Source organism: Natator depressus, chromosome 21 (genome assembly GCF_965152275.1).
Source record: "Natator depressus isolate rNatDep1 chromosome 21, rNatDep2.hap1, whole genome shotgun sequence".
In the NCBI taxonomy this organism is placed as follows: domain Eukaryota; kingdom Metazoa; phylum Chordata; order Testudines; family Cheloniidae; genus Natator; species Natator depressus.
In genome coordinates this window covers 15106398-15133525 of record NC_134254.1, presented here as the reverse complement: position 1 = coordinate 15133525, position 27128 = coordinate 15106398, and the positions used below count along the sequence as shown (strand labels likewise).

General features: G+C 55.6%; 1 protein-coding gene across 6 annotated transcripts in view; it reads right to left on the bottom strand.

The window, feature by feature from the left end:
* Positions 1-27128, bottom strand: part of NAV1 (neuron navigator 1) — a 288785-nt gene that overhangs the window by 154692 nt on the left and 106965 nt on the right. The window contains exon 4 of one of the 6 annotated variants that reach the window (XM_074936239.1): positions 21476-22225. The exons of 3 other annotated variants lie outside the window; for them this stretch is intronic. In XM_074936239.1, coding sequence (XP_074792340.1) covers positions 21476-22225 — 750 coding nt within the window. Of the gene's footprint in view, positions 1-21475; positions 22270-27128 lie in introns of those variants that run through there. 2 more of the 6 variants (XM_074936237.1, XM_074936236.1) reach the window with 2 other exon arrangements.

Sequence of the window (27128 nt, the reverse complement as noted above, 5' to 3'; positions counted from 1 at the left end):
GAGGCTGCTGGGGGTCCCCAGTGTAATGCTGAACAGACTCAGAGCTGCTCTGCCTTCAGTCAGCTTGTAACAGCCTCCGAGGGGTCATTATGCTGGCTGGGGATTGCCGGAGCACAGCGTACTCTGGCCACCTCCCTCATACCCTGACCCAGGGGAGCCACGTGGGGCAGAGCTGCAGGAATCTTACACTGGGAGAATCCTGAGTCCCTCCAGAGCGAGGGCCAGGATATGGCCCTGATGGTGCAACCCAATTTGGGAGCCAAAATGCAGCCATTTCTGGGGCGGAACTCAGGAGCTATGGAACAGTACACAACAACCCTATGCAGCAGTTTTAGACAAGACATGCAGAAAAAAGCCGTATCCAATCAAAAAATCAAGAAAGAATTAAATTGACCAAACTGGAATTCGCAGTCCCCCAAGACAGCAGAGTGAGCCTTCTTCCTCCTGTGGAAAGCGCCGTGGTCTCTTTAATGGCCATAAGGAGCAAGGACCTCAGTTTTACATCTCTAATAGCGAGGCAAACCTTAGTCTGTCTGTTCCTCAACCTAACACAGTGCATCCAGCCGCCATTTTCTCGGTGGCCGAGCCAGAGAGAATGTTGCCTTTCGCCCGGGGTAGGATTTCGATCTCGGATCGAGCCTGTGTGCATGTTGCTTATGAGAAAAAAGCAAGGGAAATAAAACAATTCTTGGCTACGCTACGTGTGTGCGGCCCGCTGTGCTACCAACACAACCTCATGCGTGCAGGGTGGCTCCTGACCTCCCCCCGGGACAAGTCAGGCTCTTAGGAAACATGGTTTTATTGGTACTTTTTAAAAAGAAGCCTTGATTTGTAAAAGGCTCAGTACCGGAGCCCCCAGATGTGCCCCGAAGTCCACCTCGAAGTGAAGCAGCCTGCACGGGAAAACTTAGCAGGGCTCTGAAAGGCTGGCTGCTGGAAGGCACCCAGAGGAGCCCGGCTGGATACTGTTTGCCTTCTGTAGCCGAGGCCTTGCTCTCCGCTTCACAAGACTGCAATCAGAGACAAAGGCAGGAAACCAACATTAAATGCTAACAGGGCAGGATCCAATTAACTCCGAATTTTCAGTTTGCAGCCGGAACTCCAGCTCTGCAGCTAGGATCTCTTCAGGAACTGGCGTCAGACCTTTCCCAACTAACGCAGGGTAACAATATGGGTTCCCCAATCAATTTTTCTCTCTTTCTTTGGTGGGAGAGGGGAATGGAGCTGGGAGCTGATTATTTCCCTTAAGTCCTGGCTTTCTGCCTTTGTTTTGCAAGGGGTGCTGTTCATTCTGAGCTCTCTCCCTGCAAGTTTTGGGGCTAGCTATTGTCTCCTGCTCACTATAATCCCATTTATGGGGCCTTCTTTGAAATGATCTGCTCAGCCATTCCCCTCAACCAACCAAGGCACAAACACAAGATGTGAGGCATCTGATCCCATCCAGAGGACCAAGATGGGTCACTCAAGTCACTCAAGGTCAGTGACTAACAAGGCCAAAGAAGAAGTCCTAACCAAAGCCCTCTAGGCAAAAGGTCTTGGCAAGTTCAACCTTGACTGGGAGTGTCCCTTGCTCTCTCTGTCCTGGACAGGCCTGGTGGCCAAACCCTTCGGTGTTGCTGAACAGACCTTCTGCTGGACCGTGTACTGAGAGGGATGGACAGAAGCACCAGCATGAGAGGCCTTTGCCCAGCAGTGGCACTGGACCAGCTGATACAGATGGATGGGTGGGATGCCGTATCAGAGGCATTTCCCCCTGCTTCTTCTCATCTTCTTTTCCCTCTTTTACAGACTTCCCTGGTGACTATTTTTAACGCCACTGAGGTCGGGCAGAATCAGAGCTGCTCCTTTGGAATTGCAGGTAGGACAGTGGAGAGGAAAGGCCTCCTGGGATGGCCCCTGCCGTACCTTGCTTGAGCCTCAGCTGCTTTGCTAAAGGCAAGACACAATCATCCTATTTCAAGGGCAAAACCTTCCTGTTCCCCTTGACACCCAGAGGGACGGAATCTGCCGTGATGTCAGACCGGGAGAGCGCTCCCATCTGGGCTCCTGAATGATCCGAGCGGGGGTCTCTGACCCCATAAAATGGCCTGTGGAGAACGTCCCCTGCCCTGCTTCCATAGCAAACAGGGGAGAAGCTGCTTGAATCCCCACACCATGTACGTCCACATGAGTTAGCTGTTCTCCATCTTCCCATATGCCTAAGCAAGCCCTGGGAAGGTAATGCCAGTTAGAGATGAAATGAACTAGAAATGCCATGACAGCTCCCAACGCTTCCCGCCTGAGGGGTTTGTGAAAGGGATGGGTTTCAGTGCTGCGTGTCCCAGAGTCTGTACCGTGAGCTCCTTCACCTTGATTCACAAAGCGGAATAAATGGGCAAGTGGCCTGCTGTCAATCACAGACAAGTCGCATTGCCCACTGGGCTGGGGGGAGGGAATCTGGGCTTAGACTCCCGTTCAGCCCCACCAAAATCCTGGGAAGAAGAGGCAGACGATATCAGAGCAGCTAGTGCAGCCTTTCCTCAGCCAGTGCCTGGCTGTTCCCTACCGTGTCCCAATGAATTTCACACGACTAGGAGCTTCCATCTCTTCCCTCCCACTGGATCTATTCGAGTGCGGCGTCACCAAGCGGTGGGACACACCGTCACAATGCAATAGCAACACGGTGACTAGCAAACAAGCCCTTTTCATTGGGGGGCGTCATGCTGGAGATTGAAAGGAGCTTCTCCCAAATCATCATCACCATCATTGTTCCAACTGCCCTGTTAGAGCCGAGAATTTCCCTCCAGTCAAAAGACACGGGAGGCGGCAGGCTAGCCCTGCCCATCCAGGACCTTGGATATATACTCAAGCGGCAGCTGCCTACCAGCTGTAGCCTCACTTCTATTGTTATTTGCTGTAGCTAGATCGGAGCTAGCTCGGGTATGGCTGCAGTTACACCTCTGATTGCAGAGCAGGCACACTACACAATGTACTGGTAGCCGTAAATGGGTCAACGGAAGCATTATGGTGCAACTTGTGCTCGCGGGGAGCTGGGCTTCCCTGAGGGCAAAACAGGCCGTGCAGCCATTGTGCCGGAGGTCTGAGAACATCACGAGGTGCACAGGCAAGCGGCATCGGATTGTGAGAACTGCCTAATCAGAGAGCTATTCTCAGCCTTCAGATACGGTGAATGCTTACACGTCTATAAATAGCCAGCAACGGAGCCGTACCTGCATCTCGGCTGTAAGTGTGATTCAGAACCACTGTGTGAGTCAGGAACCTCAGGCCGCTTAGAGAAGAGATTTAGAAGATCGTGTCGGGACATTTCAGTCCCATACAAAAAGCATAAAGGCTGGATTTCCAGAAGTGCTCGGCATTAGCCTCGGGGCTGGTTTACACTGAAAAGTTACATGGGCACAGCTACATTGCTCAGGGCAGGGAAAAATTCACACCCCCCTCCCCGAGACATGCAGCTAAGCCAACGTAACCCCCAGTGTAGACAGCGCTAGGTCGACAGACAAACGCTTCCCTTGAGCCAGCTACCGCCTCTCGGCGACGGGAGAGCCCTGCAGTGCTCTTTCTGCAGTCAACAGCCATTGATTCAGTGGGGGCACAGTTAGGTCAGCGCTGCGCACTCAGCAAAATCCCACTCTAAATGACCTCGTTGAGGACTGTGCTGCCCTAGAGCGGAGTGGCTGGTAGAGCAGACCGTTCCTGTGCCCAGTGGATTGGCAATCACGGCAAAGCCCGGCACTGGCAGAGGAAGCATCGCTCGCTGTTCATTGCAGCATCTCGCATTTGGCTTTGTCGCACGTCGTGATGAAACCACCTCACATCGTTACTGCAAAGGACCTAGGGATAGGAAGAGCTGGAATTTGGGTCTGCATTCAGATCCAAACCTGAACTTCTCTGAAGCTTGGAAGTGTCTGGATTTGGTGCTCACGTTTGGGCTCAACATAGACATAAGCCAGAGCCATGAAATTTGCAGCCAAATCCCGATCTGCTTGTATCCTTCTGTGAATACACTCCTAATTGGGGTACCACTGTCTCCAGAGAGATCTCATCTCCGAAGGCCAGAGTGGTCTGCTCAAGGCCTCATCTCTAGTGATGAACGCATCTCAGGGCTTGTCTGCACGGTGGTGGTATGTGCATTATGTGGGGTGATTTCTAAAATGCACTCATGTTGCACATTAATTGGTCTGGGTAGACCTTGCTTGTGCGCTCTGATGTAGCGCTGTTTGAAACAGTGCTACGTTAAAGCACACTAGGGAGCCTTTAGTGAGCACCAGCAGGGTCTGCACAGACCAATTAACGTGCAACACATCAGCACTCTTTAGAAATCACATCCCCGTGAGGCGCTTTACCCCAGTGTGGAGACAGCCCTGAGAAAGTTTGGAAGCTCAGTTCTGAGTAGCACTCAGACAATAGTTGCATAACTGAACCTCTTGGGCCTACAAACTCCTGTTAATTTTGTGTGCATTGGCTCACTAATGATTTCCAACTTTCTTATGGAAACCTGGCATTGTCCCTTTCGGTCCAAGATGGAACCAGGTTGCATGCTGCCACCAAACGAAAATTAGGAGTTGGGAGGGGAGTTCTCTAAATGTTTTCCAACCTCTAGGTTTGGGTGTAAGGTCAGGTCAGTCCTTATTTTATAGAAGCTGGTTCCCTTGTTCCTAATGGAACCTAACTTGTAACTGCATGGAAACTCCTCTGGATACAATATCCACTATGCAAGTGGCAGTAAAGCCACCCCATCTCTGGATCACGGTGCAATTACCGTGTGTCACTGCTCTAGGTCACGCACTGGGGCATCGGTACTCAAACCGCTGCTCTCAGCATGTCCCCGCTGCGCCCAAGAATGATTGCCAGCCTCGGCAGCTGCACCGAGCCGGAGATATTTTACAATGAACCACAGAGGCAGATGACCTCTGCAGGTGCGGACAGCACTTCCTACCATGCTGAGCAGGAGAGCAGGCTTCCATCCTGCCGGCCAATATAGCCAACAGGCCAGTGATCTATGGGGACTTGGCTACCAGCCTGGCCCACAAACTGCTTCACCGGCAGCTGGAAGAAGAGCTTGCACCTACTGAGGAAGAAGTGTGGTTTAATGATCTCTACATGGACCAGAAAATCCTGAGCTCTGCTCCTGGCTGCGAAGTTAACTCTTTCTGTGACCTGGGGCAAGTCATGTCCCGGTTCTTTGCCTCAGTTTCCCCTTCTGTGAAATGGAATAAACCTTACTTATCTGCATTATCATGAGGATTGATTAGATAATCATAGAAATGTCTGGCTGGAAGGGACCTTGAGAGGTCATCTAGTCCGGCCCCCCACGTTGAGACAGGACGAAGTAAACCGAGACCATCCCTGATGGGTGTTTGTCCAACCTGGTCTTATAGACCCCCAATGATGGGGATTCCGCAACCTGCCTTGGAAGCCTGCTCCAGAGGGTAACTTCCCTTATGGTTAGAAAGTTTTCCCTAATAGCTACCCTACATCTCCCTTGCTGCAGATTAAGCCCATTGCTTCTTATCCTCCCCTGGTAGGGCATGGAGAACAATCAATCAGTCACCGCCCTCTTTATAACAGCCCTTCCGATACGCTCTGTAGGGCAGGTGGAAAATGACAGCAAGGAAGGATGGTACAGAGGTCAGGGCACTGGCCTGAGACCAAGGTTCAAATCTTGGCTCTGCCCCAGACTTCCAGTGTGACCTTGGGGAAGACACCTGGGGCCAAGTTTCTAAAGCTGCAGGTTGGTGCCTAGTGAGCTCTTCCTAAGCCCCTAACTCCCATTGGTCTCAGCTCTCAGGTACGACGCCGATAAGGGCCGAAGACAGATGAAAAGGGCTGTAAGTGGGATGCGTGATTATCACTGCACGAGTATCCCAGGGTTGGAAGGGAGACCACGGCGGCCAGCGTCTAATCCCGGGAGGCGTCTGTGTGCATGGGTGGCTTTGTCGCAGTACAGCATCTGGGCACGAACGTGTGTCCATCTCTGCGAAGGTGTGGGTGAGTCTCGGAACACATGGGGACGGAGAGGTGTGCACGGCAGGTCTCTGTGGTACAAGGTGCGTTATTTGTTTAATATGTTTGCTGTGTGTGTATGTCGATGGACGTGCCCTGGCCTGGGCCCTCCCAAACATCTGGCACGCTGCACTATCCCCGTGCCGCTGCAGCTCAGGCCTCTCCAGCTCTTTCCCCTGTGGGCACTGGCAGTTGCTAGGCTGTACTCTGCCACCGTGGCAAAACATCCTATCCCCTGACTACGCGAGGAGAAGCCTTGCAACAAGCGAGTGCCCCGAGCTCCCAAGAGACAGGCTCTGGCACTTCCTTCCAACAGGAGACGAGTCTCAGCCCTGCTGGAGAAGCAATAAACGCCACATTACTGTCTCCCGTGGACAAGGCAAGAAGGAAAGCCGCGACGGAGGGAAACACAATGTGAAGGAACTGATTAGAAGGCAGCCGAGATAATGCGAGGAGGGTCTGATCAGCGCAGCTCTGCAGTGTCACTCCTGCTTTGCCACAGAGAGAGCCACTTTTGCACAGCTCCCCAGCTCCGAGCTGCAATGCAGCTTGGCGGGGATGCTCCTGTCTACCCCCCACCGCCTGGGCTCCACTCCCCTGCTCAGCCCTGCCCTGTGGCATCATCAAGACTCCCCTGCTCCCCGGCGCAGACCTGCTTGGCATTCCTGCAGCACACGAGCTTTATGCTGGGCAGCAAGTAGAGATCGTCACCAGCCCAGTGCACCAAACCGCCCCCCAGGGGAACCACTTCACCCCACTGAGAGAAGGCGTTGCACAGCAAAGGGGTGCGGGAGTCTGGTTTGATTTTCCATGTCCAGGGCTACCACAGCTCTGGGGACAGTGTGCTTGAGACACGTGGGCTGGAAAAGCCAAGGGACTGGCTTACCCCAGGTACTACAGATGAGAGCCACCCCCACTTTGCTCAGTGCAGCCTCATGTACAGCCAGGGGCAAACTCGGCCCCCGATGAATAAACGCTGCCCTCTGGAAGTGGTGCGCTGGGGGTGAACCGGTGCTTCAGTGGCCACCCTGCTGGAAAGGCGGCTGGCTTGTGACACAGACAGAACTGGTGCCCGGCATCAGAGATCCTAAACCACCACCCAGCCAACTTCTTTGCACTTGTCACAGCTATGCCACACACACTCAGCACTGCCGCACCATCACATACACGTGGCACTGCTGTACGTCACACACACAACATTGCTGTATCACCACAAAAGCACTGTTGTACAGCCACACACACAAACACATCCCTGGAGTACTACCATATACTCACACACATGGCATTGTGGTGCCGCTGACAGACACACACAGCATTGTGGGGACACAAACCAGGACTAACCACTCCAGATCAAGGAGGGTCTCCATCTGACAAAATAGAATCTGGGCTTGTATCCCAGCTGGGCTCTGGCCACTACGTACACTTCAACTGGCCTAACACAGTCATGAACTTGCTAATCACATGCAGGCCCCAGGATTTGAACTCGAGCCCTTTGTTCTTCAAGGAACAGCTCTTGCCCCTCGCTACGTTGAAGGAGCTGCTCTACCAGCCGCTAGCAGCTAGAGATGGAAGCACTTGTCACAGGAGATGGCCTGTCACCAATGGTTGGCATCATTAAAAGGTTGCGCACCTTAAAGGATGTTATCTGCAGCTCTGCACTGACCTGGAACGAATTCCCCAAGGTAAAGCAGGCACAAATGCCGGCTGAGCGCTTCCCCCGGAGGTTTTAATGAGATCGAGAGTGAAGGAGGCACGGAGGTGAATAACTATCCTGCACCATGAAGCATGAAGCTGATTGGGAAATCAAGGAAGTGGTAACTCAACTGGACATGACAGGGGTGGGGGTGCTGGAAACCAACAGAGGCCATGGTGGGAAAGGGGACTCATGCTGGAAATAATGCTTCAGTGGAGGCTGCTGCAGCAGGGGAAAATGCAAAGCAAAGCCCAGGACACAATGCACAGTGATCACAAACTGAGAGCTGGGCAGAGCCAAGGGGCCTACTGAGCGTTCTGGCATCTGTCACCAGAGCCAGAGGCCCTGGGAACTGCATCGCTCACAGGGCACAGGCTGCTAAGTATGCATCATGCAGCCCTGGAGTGTCTCGGAGTTGCATCACCCAGCACAAAAATTCTTGAGTTGCATCACCCAGGAGCGGGTTGGCGAGGAGGTCAGGACCTGGATGGGATAATCCCTCAGGCAGGGCAACACCAACACCGAGTGATGCTCAGGTCTCAACCTCCCAGCCCCCGTGCTTTCATTTCCTGAGCTAACAGCCCAGCTGTGGAGTTGTCCTCTTGCTGGTTTCCCTGCCCATGTCTGCTTGGAGATGGGCACGCTGGCTCTCTGGACAGACTCATGCTGGTGAGGGGGCTCAGGCCAAATTTTTCAAAATGGTTTTTTTGGACAAAAAATGAATTTTAATCAAAATGGACCTTTGCTGGTTTCAGCAACATTTTCAAATTTTCAGTGAAGAAACTGAAATGCAAAATATTTCCAGTTTTAGGCAACCAAAGCCACATAGTTTTGTCAAAAGAAGAAGAAGATCAGGTTTGGGGGGTTTCACTTTTTTACTGAAAACTTTGGAAGAAAATGTTTTGATGTTCACCCCCGTCCCCCCCAATTCAAAGGTTCTTGCAAGAACACAGAACCTTTCCCAACCCACTGGCTTGGTGATTCCTGGATGGTGTCAGCACACCCGCCATGCCCGTCCCATGCTAACCAAAGGGGAAATTACTAGCTTGTATCAGGGCTTCTGCTTTCTGCTCCTAAAGGCCACGAGAGCCATCTCTTCTGGAGACACGGTCTTTCAAGAAAGGAGCCTGGCAGTGGTCACTTGAAGGATCTAGATGAAGCCCAAGGACCAGAGGGTGACAGGATGGTAAGATCCTTCCTTCCTCTTCTATCCCATGTCCCAATTTCAGGAGCTTTACCCCAGATTTTACAGCTGGCGTGAAAGAAATCTGTCTCCCTACTGACCATCTCTCATGAGCAGCGGGGCACTGGGGACTTGCAAGCGGAACACTATTAGCAGAATGGTGCTCTGAGCACCACGGTGTGGCTTTACGCGGCAATGATCCGCCGCTGATGCGGGAGAGCTACTCGGCCTCTGGCTTCCTTGCGCATATGGGGCCGGGTTATTGCCTCATAAAGCAGCCTCGGCAGCCCTATTATCGCTTAACTAAACAGAGCAGCAACAACTGAGGGGAGGGGATGGGAGGGGAGGGGAGGGGAGGGAGGCGTGCGGCCCCATGGCCAGCAGGCAGGTGAGATGGGCAGCCGGCCAGGGGAGCAGAGCACGCACAGCCGCTTTGGGAAGCATCACCTCATCTGCAAGTGGGGCTGCCTCTTAGTGGGACTTGTCACGTGCCAGCCAACCCACTTCCCTGCAGCTGTGAATGACAGGGGTTTTTTAGTCAATCAGTGAAGGAATTAGGTGGCAAGGTACTGCCCTCTGAGTTGGCCATTGTGCCCAGGAGCTTTTGGAAGACTGTGGGCAGCTTGGCTCCTTTTCTCCCCATCCTCCCAGCTCCCTCTCTGAGGTCCTGGCTCTTCTCAAACAGGCAGCCTTTTGCCTCTCCAGCCCCGAGCCAACCCTGTTAGAAAGGGAACATTCTTGAACAGGAAGCCTGGCCTAGTGGGCAGAGCACAGGCCTGGCAGGCAGGACTCCTGGGTTCCACTCGGACCTGCTGGGTGACCTTGAGCCACTCACTTCCCCTTTGTGTTCCCCAGCCGTGAGCCAGAGTTGATGACACTGGACACACCGGGTGTACCTGTGACTCAGGACAGCCCCAACCAGAGCACTGCTGAGCCACATGCCTCCCACGTCCCCAGGAGACCTGCACCCACCGCTCCAATGGTCAAGGAGGAGTGGCACGCTCCCTCCTCGGCAGCGCGGGAAGAGCTCCGTGGAAGCCATCCCGACCATCCGGGGCCAGCCAGCACGAGCACGGACTTCTGTCGTACCTGGCCATGGCATGGGGATGCAAGGAGACTGAGGCGCCTGGTGTCCTGCCCCCATGCACATCCATGCAGCAATCACGCACTGCCTGGCCCCTGCCCACACGCGCACCCCTGCATACAGCGGCTGCCATTTAAGAGCCATCCTCTACAGTAGGCACTGCCCAGAGCCAGCTGCATTATTGCCAAACCTAGAACAGAAAGCACCTGTGGGATTTCAGACACCACCCCTAGGGATCTCCCGGGAAGTGCTGACCTTTTCGTGGCAAACCGCTGTACATACTCACGCCTGCTTCCACCCCTTTCATCCCCCCGCCACACAAAGCGCACCCCCTACTGCAAATAGAGCATGTGCTGACACACACACCCTACGCACCCACTCGGGTGCCATCCAGAGCACGCACAGAGAGCACACATAACTGCAAATACAACATGGACCGACACAGCATATGCACCCTCGCACCGACACAAACACACACACAGAGTACACAGACCCAGAGAGAGCACACACACCCTGCAACTACAGCATGTACTAGGGCACACTCATCATACGCTCTCTTGTGTACACACACACACAGACACACACACACACAGAGAAAAGCAGCTTCACGATATTCTAAACTGGGTTCTCCCACCGCATTGCCCGCATGGTCTCTATGCCCCATCATGCCGGGGACTGCTGCCAGTGGAGTTAGCAATCCCAGCTCCCGTCAAGCTTTGATGAGAAACCTCTGTCTCCAGACGACATGGAAGGTATAATTTGATGTTAGAAATAGTCTCTGTAAAACACATGTGGTTGATGGGGCCAATGACCTCTCCCAGCTGGTGAAGGCTGCTCCTGGTTTATGGAAGTGGCTTTGTTTGTGCAGTCCTTGCAAAGATTTAGGTGGTTTTACATGGGTGACACCCCACAGCAATGAGATGTTAAGAGGCTGCAAATATCCTACATCTTGGCCAGCGCTGCATGAAGGTAAAGGCCTGTGTGTCCTTCTGGCATACGGACCATGCAGCAAAGATGAGAAGTCAGGAAGTAGTGGGCAAAGTGCATAAACCGCCAGGCAAGGGGGAGTGGATGGCTCTGGACTGACGGTGGGAGGCAGAGGCTTTCACGCAGAGGCCACCGGTTCGCAGCCAACTACTTCCGCAGTGACGGAAAGCTGGTACGATTCAATATCTGCCTGTTGCATTTCAGGTGAGTTGGTGGGTCTTGCAAAAAACACCTCATGCGTGGTACCAACTGGCCGTCACCACAGACAGGCCAAGGACCGAATACAAAGATGGAGTTCGCCTCTAACTCGGGCAGATGCCTCGTTCTGAAGCACATCTCTGGAGTGGGGAGGGCGGAAGTGCGGAACCGGCACTTCTGCTGTCCATGCTGCTCTGGAGATGAAGAAAGAGCTTTGCTTCCCACGGCTCTCCACCCAGTCCCTTTTCCCTACGTGCACTGCGAACACAATCTCCTTGTCTAGTTCGATCAAACAGGATCCTGTACTGGTCTGGATTTGTTCCACACTCTATGGTCATTGCCCCCTGCAGGAAAGTTACCCAGCTGATGCCCGACCTCTGGAGAGGTACTGCACATATATGAAGTATGTTGCTACGGGGATGAGATTTAGATGCCTGAATGCCCGTGTCCATTCATGGGTCATGTGCTTCCGGTGGGTATTCTGCCATGGGTAAATATGGGGAAATAATACAAGAATAGACTCAGCTTGTCTATTGTGCCTTACGTCTGTAACTCTCCAAGAGGTACCAGTATCCTCATTTTACAGATGGGGAAACTGAGGCATGGGGAAGGGACTTGCCCAAGGTCACCCAGTGACTCAGTGAAGAGAACCCAGCTCTCTTGACTTCCAGTGGTGTATCCCAGCCATGGGGCCAGGCTGCACTTAAGTTCTCCTCAGAGCAACTCCTTACTCCCAGGGCTGAATCCTGACCTCACTGAAGTCCAGGGCCCAGCACCTACAGATTGAGCAGAACCAGGACTTAGCCTGTAACAATCTCAAACTAAAGCTAAAAGTTTACGCTCTTGAGTCTGTCCCGTCTTCTCCCGTCAGAGCTTCCATCTCAGCTGGTTCATTGCACCAGTCCAGTGTCCTGGCCACCAGGAACATACTCCAGAGAGTAGAATCAGCGGCTTTCCATGATTTAAGGATGGCTCCCAGAAAAACCATGGGAGATAACAGAGAGTGGCCAGCCGGAGCATGAGACAGATCCTGGTGGACGCATCCCCCACAGGCCACACGAGCAGAGTGTATTTCCACAGCACGGAGACTGAAGAGCTCAGAGATGCTCCAGGCCTCTAGTCCAGTGACACTCAGACCTCAGTGGTTAAGGGGCCAAATTAGCGATCAACATTACGCAAAGGAGCCCATGTGAATTCATTGTTTCATTTACATATATATATATTATTCTCACAGCAAAATGACTGACCAAGTGTTCTACAATTGGTTAATAACATAGTAAAAGCATCCCGATTGGTTAATAACTGAGATTGAGTGATTGAATTATTAACCAATGTTTCAATATCATGTTCTGCAAAGAGCCGCCGGAGACACATTAAAGAGCTGTTCGTGGCTCGCGAGCCTAAGTCTGAGTCTCGCTGCTTTAGCAGATACCATCATGAGAATCTACTTCTGTCTTCCAGAGACCAGCTCCGTGCGAGGGCTTCTTCTCCATAGCCCCAGGGCGGATGCACCCGCTCCACAGCCGCAGCAGGAGTTCGAGGTTTGACTGAACAGTCCAGCAGCCAAAGCAGAGGATGGACGGGCATCTCTGCCAAGCTTGGGTGAGTTAGAGTTCGCTGCCTGGAGTGTGGGATTCTAGCAATGGTCAGACTGGGATCCATCACATCCGCCAGTCCTGTCTGCCATGCCGCCTAATGACCAGTTGAAGGTGCAAGAATGCCCTTAGTGGGCAATGAGGGACTAGCCCTCCACCCCCCAGAGGGCATTCAGGCGAGCACATGCCCAGCAGCAGGAGTGCTGAGCTCTGCCATGTTAATCCTGGCCAGCGTCATTGCGGGTGATCGTTTTATTATTCCTATACGTGTCTAATCCTTTAGGAAGCCTGCTAAGCTCTTTGCTTCAGTGGCATCTTGTGATAGGTCGGTATCAGCGTAACGCAGCCCCATCACTGTGCAGGACGTCACATCCCAAATACACCCTTGGGGCTGACATCAAGAGCAGTGGGAATTACAGCACCCCCGGCCCTATGCGCAGAGTCCTGCGGGCTCCATAGGCTGGGGCTAGCGCAGGGTGACGTGGGCACATGCAGGCGTAGCCTGTCTCTATGATGGGGCTCATCCTCATCTGGCTCCCATTGTTGTTCATCTCTCTGTTCTAGACCATCTCACCCTCAGCACCTCTGTTCTCACACAGCCCCGTCTCTCTCCCAGGGTTCAGATGGGAAACCCGCAGAGAGTGTCCATTGTGCGGTGCATAAAAGGCAGCTCCCGGCGTTCCGGGGAAACCTTTGGCGGAGGGAGCGGATTCCTGACACGGTTGTGCATGGCAAGGAGAGGAAGGGTAGCCAGGCTCCACAGCCCATCAAAGCAAATCCTCACTCCCCATAGACTCAACATGATCCTCACAGAGATTGGATGTTCCTGAGCCCAGGGTGTTAGGGATACACAGCTGTGGACTGTCTGCTCTCTTGCACTGGTGTACTGCCTTGTGGGTGCCCTGAAGCAGGGGCTGCAACGGGTTGATTATATGCCAGTGAAGAAACTCGTCGGCCCTGGAAATGGACCCAGCGAACCAATCTCTCCTTTTGTGAGGTCCTCACTTGGGAGCGTATTCTGCACTTGCTCTGTCTATGCAAGCTTCTCCTGCAGTCCCTACTGGATATGGCATTCTTCCTCACTGGATCGTTGCTGGGCACTGCCACCCTGCTGCTGCATTCCACCCCAGAGCTGGCTGCATATTGCTGGAAGTTGAAGTGGTTCCTACACATATGGCCAGATCCTGCCCTGGCCAGCACCACAAGGGGCGGCATGATGGTGGCAGATGCATCTCTTGCTCCAGGACTCCAGCTGGCAGGGACCAAATATTAGGAAAGGGGCAGTGTGTTCCCGGAGGTACAGCATGGTGCATTCATGCTGGGCAGCTTGTGGGGTGGGTGGATTGCAGACATGGCCCTTTGCTGGCCAACGACTGCCCCTTGGCGATGTGCACCGTAAGCCATCCTCTGTCCTTCTGCTTACACAAGGGAGGGAACAGCCCCCCACCCCATGCAGCCTTCTGGGCCTGAAGGGTGTTGAGCCGCTCCAGGCTCCCTGTGCTGGAGGAATGTCACTGGAGTGGGCCTCCCCACAGGGACACAATTTCCTGCCATAAAGCTGACCCTGCAGTCGTTCTCCGCCCTGATGGGTATCTATTGATTCACTTGGACTCAGAGGGACGCCTATGGAGCAACCCCCATGGGGAAGTGGCCCATCCTCTCAGCACATCACCAGTTTAAAACCAAATCGCCAAAGAACCGGAGACGCGTCTGCCAGCTGGGGGGGCTGGCTCAGCAGTACGGGAGCACGGTCACTATCAGCAAGAGCTTTCCCCGGGGTAACGCGGGCAGCCAGAGATCAGGCCCCATTACTGTGAGCTGAAGGGAACAAGTGACAGGGAATGCCCTGCCTCACACCACCAGCTCCAGCCCTGCCCCTCAGACTTATCCTGCCCTGTCTCACCCCACCCTACAGCCTCACCCTGCCCGACCCCATCCATCCTGTCCCACCCCACCCAGCCTCACTCCGCCACACCCCACTTAGTGAAGAGCTCATCCTCCCCAAAGGCACTCTCCCCCCTCTGACGCCCAGTAGATAGCCCTCCCCCGATAATCTGTACCAGGGAAGGGGGAGCAGAGGTTAACCCCGTGTTCAGCAGGGAGTAGGTAGTGCTCCTACCTTGTCACACCTTCCCTCCCAGCCCAGCATCAACTCCAGTGGAGTCCGTCACAGCCCCCCTCAATCCTCTCTCAGCCCCACTCTGCCCTCTCCCCACCCCATGGAAAAGAGAGGTGTCCTGCAGCACGTCCCACCCGCCATCTGATCTGGGCTCCGGAGAACCCAAGTGGGAAGCCATTTCCAGGGATCCCTGTCCCTGAGTGTTTCCTGCTGCCACCCCATCCCAGATACACGTGGGAAGAACCGAGTATGACTCCACACCGTGCTATTCCCAGGCTCCTAATGACTTTATGGGAATTGAGGGAGCTCAGCACCTCCCAGGATCAGGCCCACAAAGCAGGCCTAACAAAAGTCTAGCTAGGTGATGCTTGGCCCTTACTGGAGATGGGCTTCTGCCTCTGTAACTGACCCTAATGGAAACCCAAGAGCCAGACACCCCTGAGCTCTGACTCAGATCCTTCTTAAGTGCACGTGTCAGCCGGGGGGACTCAGATTCATTTACCAAAAGTGGAAACAGGCCCAGAGATCAGACCTGAGAGGTGTCTGGGACCCCAACACCTTTGCTACCTTAGCCGAAGCCTGGCGCACCACGGTGCAAAGAAGAACCAGAACTGCGCTGTTGCATTTATTTACTGCTCTGGATTGAAAGATCAAGCACTGGCAGGACCTGCTCCGCTTTCCAAGGACATTCCACCCCCCTGGGCTAAAACTACGGGTGTAAATAGTGAAGTGGTGGTCCCGGAAGAACAGAAAAGCAAGCAGGCCCTGCTGCAGCAGGGCCTCTTATCTACAGCCCAATGCCAGATTGCACGCAGCAATCGTGTGCTTGCACGGGCAACAAAAGGGGACTCTTACATAAACCACCACCACATGTCACCCCCAGGTCAGTCCAGCGGCTTGGCTGGGAAGGGGGAGCTCTGATCACAGGGATGGAGCAAGGCCAAGCTGGCTGGAAGGAGAAATATTGGCATTCCTCAGTCTGATTTAGAAGCAAGACAGTGCCCAAAAACACAAGTTTGGGAGGAAAGAATCAAAGCAGAACCTGAAATTCCCCTGAGCAGCAAGGCCGGAAACAACGTGAATCTCCATCCTGCTGACCTAGTGCTGTGAGCTCCCTGGCTTGGCCCTTCCCTTCCCCCTTTGGGGAGGAAGCTGGGAACATTCTAATTAATGGTGCAGAAACACTGAAAAATAACCCACAATAGTTTCCCTTCCTCCCACCTCCACCCACCCAATGCCTGTATATGTGCATGTCACCCAAGAAGCACAAAGCCGGGGATGTTCGACAGATAGGCAGAGAGGCAGGATAGGCTAGTGGTTAAGGCCCTAGCCTGTGCACCAAAGACCTGGTTCAGTTCCCTGTGTTCCTGCAGAATCCCCGCGTGACTTTGAGCTAGTCACTTTGGGTACGTCTACCCTGCACACTAAGCCTGGGTCTGGGGGATTTGGACTTGTGGACTCAGGGTTTCCAAGCCCGTGCTGGAGCGTCCACTGCATTGTAAACTGGGCTTGCAGTGGCTGGGCCCAGGTCTCACAGCTGTGCTAAAGCATCCACACCGCACTGTGCTGACCTTCTGACTCAGGTCTACAGCTTGAGCTGAACCAAACTGACAGGGTGTGGAGCCGAGTCAGCAGGGCATGGGCTCCACCCTCCGCCCCCCAGCAGGGTCCTAGGACCCAGGTGCTGAGCACTTGCTGACCTGAGTCTGACTGATTGGTGTGTGGACGGAAGGGGGCATTGGGCTCAAACCTGAGACAGAGCCCAGGGTTAGTGTGCAATGAAGACATAACCATGCAGCCTGATTTTCAAAGGGGTTTAGGTGCCTACTGGGATTTTTCATATGTGCGTAACTCCCACTGGTTTAAAAAAATCTCACTAGGTGTCTATCTGCATCTTTAGGTGCCTGATTGCCCTTGAAAACCCGACCCGTAATCTCTCTAGGGCTGTGTCTACTCTGCAAACCCACAGCAACAAGTCCCAGAGCCCAGGTCAACTGATTTCGGCTGGCAATATGGCGCTAAAAAGAGCCGTGTAGATGTTCCCGCTCAGACTCTGAGACTCACCCCCTCCCCAGGTTTCATACCCTGAGCAGGAACGTCTACACTGCTGCTTTTAGCCCCTTGCGAGTCCTGCAAGCCCGAGTCAGCTGATCAAGGCCCTGCGATTCACTGGTGCAGGGTTCTTTTTGCAATGTAGAGGCACTCTCTGCATCTCAGTTCTCCATCTGTAAAACGGAGATAGGACCACAGCCCTACCTCAGGGTAAATACAGCCAGGTACTCAGGCACTGGGGTGCTGGAGGCCAGACAGCACCTAAGATAGTTGGATGCAGTGGCTTTTATTACCTATAGATCTCAAAGGGGTGTGTCGTTATCCCTGCTTCACAGATGAGTCTCAGAGAGGAGAGCGGGGACATTCCCAAGGTCACGCAGTTTGCTGTTTGCAGCTATGAATAGAGGCCTATGCTGAGTCCCCGCCGGATGCCTCATCCACTGGACCACCTGCCTCTCAAGTGGAAAGGGAAGTCATAGCTGCTTTCCCCTGCCACCTCTTGGCAGATGTTCCTCCACCAGGTCTGTGCTGCTGGGTTAGACATGGGGGTGAATCTGGGCTCTTCCTCAAGAGCTCAAGTCAGAGTCGAGCATCCACAGTGGCAGAGGGTCTTTGAGCCTGGCCTGACCCCTCTCTCAGAGTCCACGCTGCACTCGCTACCACTCCAGGAAGGGGGAAGAGTCCTGGGACTGTTTGCTAATGACCAAAGACATCTGTGTTTAAAGGAAGACCTTGGCTCCCGCCCAGCCCCACTTCCTTCCCTACACAACCGGGCCATGCGCTGGGCTTAGCCATGGAGGAACCAGTGCGGAAAAAATAACAGGGGTCCCAGACCCTTCCCTGATCTGTAGGACTAAGCACACGCCGCATCTTTTCAGGATGACCCTTTCCTTACCGCGTGGAAGGGCCAGGAGAACTGGATTCCCCACTCCAGTTCTGCAGTCTAAGCAGGTCTGCTGATCAGGGGCAAATCCAGCGCCTGGACTGCCACTTGCCAGATGGGATCCAGACTCCAAACCCTCCCTGTAAAGCTGGATGTGTGAGATCACGGCTTGCCATCAGCAGAGGATGCTATGGGTCTGAAGAGGGAGTGGGTCTAGTGGTTAGAGCAAGAGCCTGGGAAGCAGGAGTCCTGGGTTCTATTACTGGCTTTGGGAAGAGATCTGGTTGGAGCCAATGATGGTTCATCAGGACTCCTGGGTTCTATTCCCGCTGCAGCCTCACTGTATGGCCTTGGACAAGAAATGTCACCCCTCTGTGCCTCAGTTTCCCCCTCTGCACAATGGGGACACTTGCTTGTCTCACAGGGGTTGTGAAGTTTAATTCTTTAATAGCTGGGAGGGTCTTTGGGCTCCTTGGAAACAAAGTGCTAAGGCACGGTTATGTCTGGAGAAGGATGCACTGGTTTGGAAGGAAATCCATGCGCAGACATGGTACAATATATAAATCACGGGCCAGAACCCCCACTGGTGGAAGTCGATTGAAGCCAACGGAGCTCTGATGAGCTACAGCAGCTGCAGATTTGGCCCAGTCTTTCCTCCAGGGTGTCTCTGGTAGATATCCCATGACCTTCTCTCCCTGTCCCAAGGCTGGATAGTGGCGTTACCATGCCCAGACCCGCTTTGCCTGTAGCATGTGTTCAGGTAACTCCTGCAGATGTGCCAGGAAACTACACACACGGGGGCCGATAATATTTTTTCCAGAGCCAGGCTCTAATCCTGCCTTTTGCAAGGTGACTGGGCTCTGGGGCGTGGTGTTGGCAGAGCATCTGCGGCCCAGCTGAGTGGGGCAGGGGGCTCCTAGTGAGGGGAGGGGGAAGGGGATCGGGTTTCGCGGCTGCCTTTTCCTTTCATTTGGGTCTAGGCCTGTGTGTCTGACAAACCTTCTAGCGTCAGGATTTACACTCCCCTCTCGTACTGGGAGCGGGCGGATTCTCAGCCAAGACGGGGAAGTGGAAAGCTTTCCAGGGCTGCAAGGAAATGGGATATTCTGTGTGCTTAGCCTTGAAACCCAAGCCAGCCATGGAGCCTCCCACCCCTTCCCCAGCCCACGCTGAGCCTCGCCGAGGCCCTGGTCCTTTAATATTTCACCCTTTGTGAAATGTGTGTGAATATCATAAGCACTTGAAAGCTGGGGCTTGGCTGCTCGTTCGAGCTGGGAAAAGAGCAGCCAGACGCTGTGCAACTTTCCCCCTGTGCAGCTTTGCAGATTCATCTTGCTCCTGAAGTGCAGAACCTCCTGCTATGTCCATCCTCTGCCTCGCCAGCTTTGCCAGGCACCGCAAACTGACCAAATCTATAGTCTCCTCCCCTGCTATTCCAGCCCCGGGCTCCCCCTCTGCAGCTGTGCCAACGCACTCCAGTCCCGCTCTGCAGACCCTCCTGCTATTCCTGTGCTGGACCCCCCCACTCACCCACAGCTCTGCCAATGCCCCTCAGTCCTGACCCACTGCTCTCCTGCTATTCCAGCCCTGAGCAGTGGCTGCCAATCAAACTCCAGGGGGTGGTAATTTGTGTGATATGAACAAATACATGTCTGCAGTGTCACAGATGAAGGCTGCAAAGCTTATCTCCGTATTATCCACAGCCTGCTGCTAGCCCAAACCTCCAGAAGCAAAAGCTCACCCAGTCTGCCCCTCCCACCCCAAGTTCTCCAAAGCGTCGTTGCGGGCAGCACTGTCCCCACACACAGCTCCGGCCAATTATCATCTGGTTTCCGGGGTGTGTGTGTGTGTGTTGATCATGGGGGGCGGTTGCATGGAAACAGGCTCTTCTGTGCTTAGAGCAGAGCAGCTGCTGCTGATTCCCCAGCTCAGATCACACCCCTTGGTCAGTGCCCCCCCCCCCCCCCCGAAGAGCCCATTCGTGGAAGGGTTACAGAGAGTCCAAGACTCCAGACGGGGACTAGAACTGCCGCAGATCCAGGCTGGAGCGTGAACACTGCTGTAGTCCCTAGGAATATGGGGGGGGGGGGGGGGCAGGGGGAGAGAATGGCCATAGTAACAGAGGGGATGGTCAGAAGAGAGCTGATACCCGGTGTCCCTTCATCAGATGACTCTCTGTCTCTCACCAGGAGGCATCAGTGCATCTTTTGGCCCAGTAGCCGTCTTCTCACGCTTGCCTTGCAGCTGTACCACAAACAAGGGACTAGAACAGACCCTGGTAAGCGGCCACTCCCCCTTCTCCCACAGATCACTCCACGTCTGCCTGCCATGGGCACTCAGCAGCTCTGCTAAGAGCAGGCGTCTCCCTCCCGCCACGCACGCCCGTGAAACCGTTCCGCAGAGCCAGGGGTCAACGGCACGCAACATTTCAGGGCACTGCTGTATTTACTGCGCGGATGTCACCTCGGACAGCCCATGTTCGGTGCTCCCGGTGCCTCCCTTCTGCCTGGAGACCCCCGCCCCCCCAGAGATCTGCCCTTCCACTGCTCCGATCATCACAGCTGCAAATACGAAAGTTGATCCATTTCCAGCGGCCTCTCGCTAGGGTACGAGGCACAATCTGTCATCCATTTTCCTCGTGAGTGTCACATTCCAGCTCCCCCCCCCCAGCGCCCTGACACAGATGCACACTCTGACACACACACACACCAGCCCAGCTTGTGGTCTCTGGCTGATGTCTGACATCTCTCAGCTCTCTCTTCCCCACGTCAGTCATATCATGACATGCACATCACTCCCCCCGCCCCCCCCACACCAGCCTGGCTTGTGGTCTCTGGCTGATGTCTGACACCTCACACCTATCCCTTCCCCATATCAATGACACAGCTGAGATAATCATGACATGCACACCCTTACACACCCAGCCACCCCCCCCAGCCCAGCTTGCAGCCTCCGGCTGATGTCTGTAGCTCACACCTCCCCCTTCCCCTTGTCAGTTCCACCAGCCAAGACAATCACAAGGATGCCCAGGAAAGCGGTGCTTGTCTATCCCCCACATCTCTGTTCCTTGTGTGTGTGTGGGGGGGGGGGGTTTGCTCTCTCCTCCCTTGCCCCTTCCCCCGCTCCCTGTTCTGGCTCGCACGGCCCCGCCAAGCCAGGGGATTTCTCTCGGGCTAGGAAAGGCTCGCTTTGCCAAAGCAAGCATTGTTCTCCGGAGACAAAGTGAGTGTGTGTGGGGGGGAAGGGGGGGCTTTTTAAGGTAGAACCTCAAGGAAACACTGACAAATACCCAGGGGGAAAAAGCCACGTAAAGAGCCCCAGTGTGCCGGCGCCTTGCAGAATAAAGGAAGGAGAAACCTAGGAGAAGAGAGTAGCTCCTCCGGGACGCAGCATTTGCTCTAGGCACTGTTCACTCCTTACCCTCCGCCAGTCCCTTTGATCGCAGCCTAAACGGGACCCAAATGCCGATACCAAGCCCCCCCCCAGATAAGAGAGGATGTTCCCCCCAAACTCGCCTTCGCTTTCAACCGCGGGCCCCTGGATTCAAGGGGGGCAGGGGGCCGGGTTTCTGCCCCCTCCCCCGGCCCTATTCATTCATTCCCTCCTGGCCCAGCGGATCCGGCTCCGGAGTTGAACTCGCCGCCGGTAACGGGTGGGGGGCGCGGGGACGGGACTCACCCAGCATCTGGCTGAAGAGCAGCTGCTCCAGGTCCCCCAGCACCGTCACCACGAGCTCCGGGTCCACCTTCAGGTAGGCTCGCTCCTCCTGCCCCTTCCCCGCCGGGCCGGGCGCCGGCGCCGGCTGCTGCTGCGGCTTCTCCCGGCCCTTGGCTTTGCTGGAGAGGATCTCGTCGTCGGATTTGCTGTCCTCCACTCCGCCGGCCTCGGGCGCCGTGCTCAGGGGCTTCACCTCCGCGTAGGGCCCGCGGGGGATGCGGCTGGGCTTGCCGAGGCTGGACGGGAGCGGGGCCAGCGGCGGCTTGGCCAGGCCGGGGGCGAGCCTGGCTTGGAAGAGGGAGTGCTCCGACTTGGAGAGGCTCTTGGACATGAGCGGGGCTTCCTTGGCTTTCAGCCCCCCGCGCCCGCCCCCCTTGGCCGCCTTGGCCATGTCGTCGCTCCAGCGGGGCTCGTAGAGCTGCATCTTCTTCTCGGCGTCGGTGAGGAAGGCCAGGTTGGTGAGGGACTTCTGCTTGCGCAGGCTGGGGCCGGGCGGCAGCCGGCTCTCCACGCTGCCCGACTTGAAGACCCGCAGCTCGTGCGCCCCGGGCGCTTTGGGCCGCTTGGGCATCATGCCGCCGCCGCCGCCCTTGCCCTCGGCCCCTTTCCGGTAGCCCTTCAGCTCCTCCGGCCCCTCGCCGCTGAGCTCCAGGCTTTTGAGGTTGGTGCCAAGCATCCCGCCTGCGCTGAAACCATTTAACACGCCGGCTGCTGGGGGGGAAGGGGAGCACGGAGCGGGGAGAGAAGAGAGAGAGAGAGGCGGTGAGACCACGGGGGTGCCCAGCCCAGCCCAGCCCAGCCCAGCGCGCTCCGCTGCAGCCCCTCCGCGCTGCGCCGCGCCGCCGGCAGACTGAGACCCGGCAGAAGGGCCCTCCCCCTCCGCCGCCTGCCTGCGATGCTCAGCCAGCCAGGGGAGGGGAGGCGGGTAGGGCCGCCTTCTATTTCCAGCGCACGGGGAGGGGAGGCTGCGCGCCCGGGTGTGCGCAGGGCTGGCGGGGGTTGGGGGGCGGATGCGGGCTGGTTCCCTAAAGAGCCCAGGAGGAGCCAGCGCCCCGCCTCGCCCTTCTCCCCGCAAAAGCGAGGGGTGGCTTCAACCCACACACCCCTCCCGTCAGCCCTCCGCGGTCCCTGCCCTGGGTCGCCTGCGTTCCCACGGGCAGCCGGAGCGCACGGCCGGCTTGCAAAGGGTCTGCTGCACCCAGGGGCGGCCTCCTGCGCCATCGCCTGGGGAGCCTGGCCCCACGTGCGCCTCTGCCACCCCCTGTCCAGGGCACTGTGCTCCCCAGTAGGATGCGCTCGGAAGGAAGCGAGGGGCCAACCCTGAGCCCCGCTCCGTCGGGCCCCGGGCGTGTCCCGGCTCCCCCAGCGGTTCCAAGGCTTTCGCTCCACGTGTGAGTGGGGGGCGCAGCCGGGGCTCGGGGGTGGCATGGGCCGGCCACTCCCAGATCCACAGAAGGCAGCCAGGAAAAAGCCTTCTTCCAGACCCCTTCTTGGGGGGCTGCTCGCCCCATCCCCTGGGTCTCAAAGGAGCAGGGCCGGGAAACAGGGTTCAAAAGCAGCAGCCTGACTGTGTTCTCTCAAAGCGCTCAGTAGCCCTGTGAGGCAGGGCCTATCATTATCCCCGTACGGGGGGGGGGGGGGGAAACTGAGTCACAAAGCTATTCGGTGACTTTCCCCGTGTGGCAGCACAGTGTGTCAGAGGCCAGGATGGAGTCCTGACCCCAGTGCCCCTTTACCAGGATGTCCTGGCACACAGGGCTTGAAGCCAGCACCCCCCTAAAGAGCGGGGTTTGGAATTTCTGTGCCCTTGGTGCTGGGGGCTGGGAGCAGAGACGCTGCTGAAGGGGCTGAGGAAAGGGCAGCACCAGGGTTAGGGTGGCAAATAGGCAATGGGGTGGGAAGCGTCTGCTCAGGCTGCCCACACAGAAATACCCAGGCCCTCTCACTAGGGCTAGCTCAGGACTGTATAAAGAAAAGCCGGATTCAGTGGACAGGAAGGGGATGCCGCGTGGGTGCTGAGGGGAAGCAGAGCTGTCCATGGGTGCTCCAGAGAGGCAGAGCTGCCTGCGGACACTGAGGGGAAGAGGAGACTCCTGCGTGGGCTGAGGAGAAGCCAAGCCACCAAGCAATGATGAGGAGAAGTGGCCACCTGTGGGAGCTGAGAACTGGAGCCACCCGTGGTTGCTGAGGAGAAGCAGAGCCACGCGTGGGCAGTGAGGAGAAGCAAAGCCGCCCGTGGGTACTGAGGAGAAGCAGAGCCACCCATGGGTGATGAGAAGAAGCAGAGCCACCCGTGGGTGCTGAGGAGAAGCAGAGACACCCATGGGTGCTGATGAGAAGCAGAGATACCTGTGGGCAGTGAGAAGCTGGGACTCCCATGGGTACTGAGGGGAAGCAGAGCCACCCATGGGTGCTGAGGGGAAGCAGAGACACCCATGGGTACTGAGGAGAAGCAGAGACACCCATGGGCAGTGAGAAGCCGGGACTCCCATGGGTACTGAGGAGAAGCAGAGACACCCATGGGTGCTGAGGGGAAGCAGAGACACCCATGGGTGCTGAGGGGAAGCAGAGACACCCATGGGTGCTGAGGGGAAGCAGAGACACCCATGGGCAGTGAGGAGAAGCAGAGACACCCATGGGTGCTGAAGGGAAGGCAGAGGCCCAGCCCAGGAACACAAAGCAAAGGCCGTGAGGACTGGGGCCCCCTGGAAGTCAGCAGACATCCCAAGAGCAAATGCCTATTGGAGGAAGTTACCTCTCGGCTCTGCTCCTGACTCATTGCGGGGCTGGGTTGTGGCCAGTCAAGCCTGCTCCAAACCCAGCCAAGATAACACGGAGCAGGCCTGTTCACTTCACATGGACAGACAATGACTTGGAGCCTCCCCATGGTCCACCCCACCCTCCAATATCTGGCCCACTTAGTCACAGCGATGACCCTGCAGAGGCTCTGTACTGAGGTCCCAGCTCCTGTAGGTTTGGGAAAGTTTCGAGGGAATGTCCAACCAGAAGCCTGAGGGGCCCAGAGACCTTCCCTGTGCCCAGGCCCGGTTGCTGCAGGATCATGGAGTGGTTTGTCCTTGCAGCAGTCTAGGACGCCTGGAAAGCAAGGCTACTCTGGCATGTCCACATGTGTGGAGCTGGATGGTGCAAGGAGCTAATCACCCTCTGTTCCCTGGGGGTCAGCGGGAAGGAAGGAGGGGGCCCAGCCCTCAGCACTGGGTTGAACCGAACCCATAGCACACCTTACAGCTGTCCTGCCGGCACAGTCAGTGTCTCCTATCCCACAATGCGGGGAGCAGGGGCTCTGGGGCAGTTCCTACATGCCAAGCCCCGCACTGCGGGATGGAGTTCAGGAGACAGGCTGGATCGGCGCAGTGTGCTCATAATTTCCATCTGTTTTTATACAGCACCTGTCCCTGTGGTATCTGCTCCACTTTATCACCACGGCTCTCCATCCTCAGCGCTGCCCAATCTGCCTGACCCTGTAGGTACGCCCCATGAGGGGCAGGCTCATCTCCCCAGGGGCCATGCTTAGTGCCTGCCTGTCACCATCTCTGCACTGGTCCTACCTGCTGCCCTGTCCTCAGGAGTCCCCCAGCAGCTCTCTACAGGTCTCAGAGTCCTGACCCCACTGTCTGGAAGGTGGGGATCATTAAACCCATTTTGTGGCATGGGGGAAAGGAGGTGACACAACTTGCTCCAACTTACACAGTTAGAGTAGGTGGAAGAGTCAGAAAGAGAACCCAGGAATCCTGCCTGCCCAGTCTCCCACGCTAGCTGCCATACCACGTGTTTGAGAGTGACTCAGCTGGCCTCAGAGCTCCAGACAGCACGTCCAGCTCCCCGGCCCCCACATGGCTACCTGCGGGCACCTGCTCAGGGGACGTGAAAGCAGCGAGCCAGCTGAAGACGGGCACCTCCGATCAGAGCCAAAGCGCATTGAAGTCAATGGAACGACTCCAACTGGATCAGATCCCTATCACTGCAGTGCCACACTGGGCCCTGAGAGCTGCGGGTGCAGGTGTGGCACCTCTGGGATCAAAGGCAAAATCCTGGCAGCAGGCAGGCCAAAGCAAGGAGCCAGACTCACAAGACTCCAGCAGCCTCTGACACCCCTGTGGAAGGTGGGTCTGCGTGAATCTGTCTGCCCATCTCTAATATTCCAAGGGAATTAAGGGCAAAGGGGGAAGTGGGTTCTGGTTATCATCATTTTTTGTTAATTACCCTTCCCTTAGGAGGGGGGAATTAATTCTATGTGGTGACCTCACACAGGATTCCATGGCAACCAATGAAATATATTGCATTAGGGCACATTACTATGCTATAGAGATAAGGGAGAGGGAGGAGACTTGGAAAAGCAGCGAAAACTCCTGCAGACAGACCAAAGCTCCTTGGGACCCAATTCTGCAGTCCCTTCTTAGGCAAAACTCCCTGTGACGGGAAGATCAGGCCCTTAGACACTGGGAATCACAGGAAACAGGGACTGAGACAAGTTGGGGAGCAGATCTCCTTGGGGAAGCAATGACACAGGCCACAGAACTTCCCCAGAATCATTCTTGTTTTGATTTAAAAATTGCCAGTGATGGAGAATCCACCACGACCCTTGGTAAATTGTGTCACGGAGTCCCTGGGCGATGCTCTGGAGCTGCTCCCCATGAAGCCAGTCAGGACTCTGGGGAAGTCTCCTCTCTGGGAGCAGACTGTCTTCAGGACACAAAGCTCACCCGGCTTCCACCTTCCTGGGTCTGACCTCGGAGCATTCAGCATCCTCTGCCCCTCCCTGCGCTTCCCACAGCGAGTCCGCTCAGGCGGGGTCCTGGGGAAGCCAGAGGGTCCTGCCCCCCAACTTCGCAGTCAGATGTGACTCTCAGCCAGCCAGTAAAACAGAGGTCTATTAAACGACAGGAACATGATCTAAAACAGAGCTTGTAGGTGAAAAGAACAGGATCCCTCAGCTGGGTCCATTTTGGGGGGCAGGGAGCCAGACAACCACGTCTGCCCTTCACTCCATGTCCCAGCCAGCCCCAAACTGAAAACTCTCTCCAGCCCCTCCTCCTCTGGGCTTTGTCCCTTTCCTGGGCCAGGAGGTCACCTGATTCCTTTGTTCTCCAACCCTTTAGCTCTCACCTTGCAGGGGAGAAGGGCCCAGGCCATCAGTTGCCAGGAAACAGGGTGTTGGCCATCCTCTGCGTCCAGACCCCTGCACACACCTGCCCTCTAGGGCTCTGCAATGATCATACACCCTTACCCCACCACCTAGATACTTAAGCACTGCCTAGGGGATACTGAGGCACCCCCACACTATTCAGAGGAAACATTAAGAACAGTCCCACTTTGTCACAAATTGTTCCAGTGGTTAATTACCCTCCCTGTTAACAATTTACACCTTATTTCCAGTCAACTTCCAGCCATTGGATTGTGTTAGACCTTCCTCTGTTAGACTGAGGAGCCCATTATTGAATATTTGCTCCCCATGTAGATACTTATAAACTGTGATCAAGTCACCCCTTTGCATTCTCTTAGTTATGCTAAATAGATTGAGCTCCTGGAGTCTATCACTAAAAGGCAGGTTTTCTAATTCTTTAATCATTGCCATGGCTCTCCTCTGAACCTT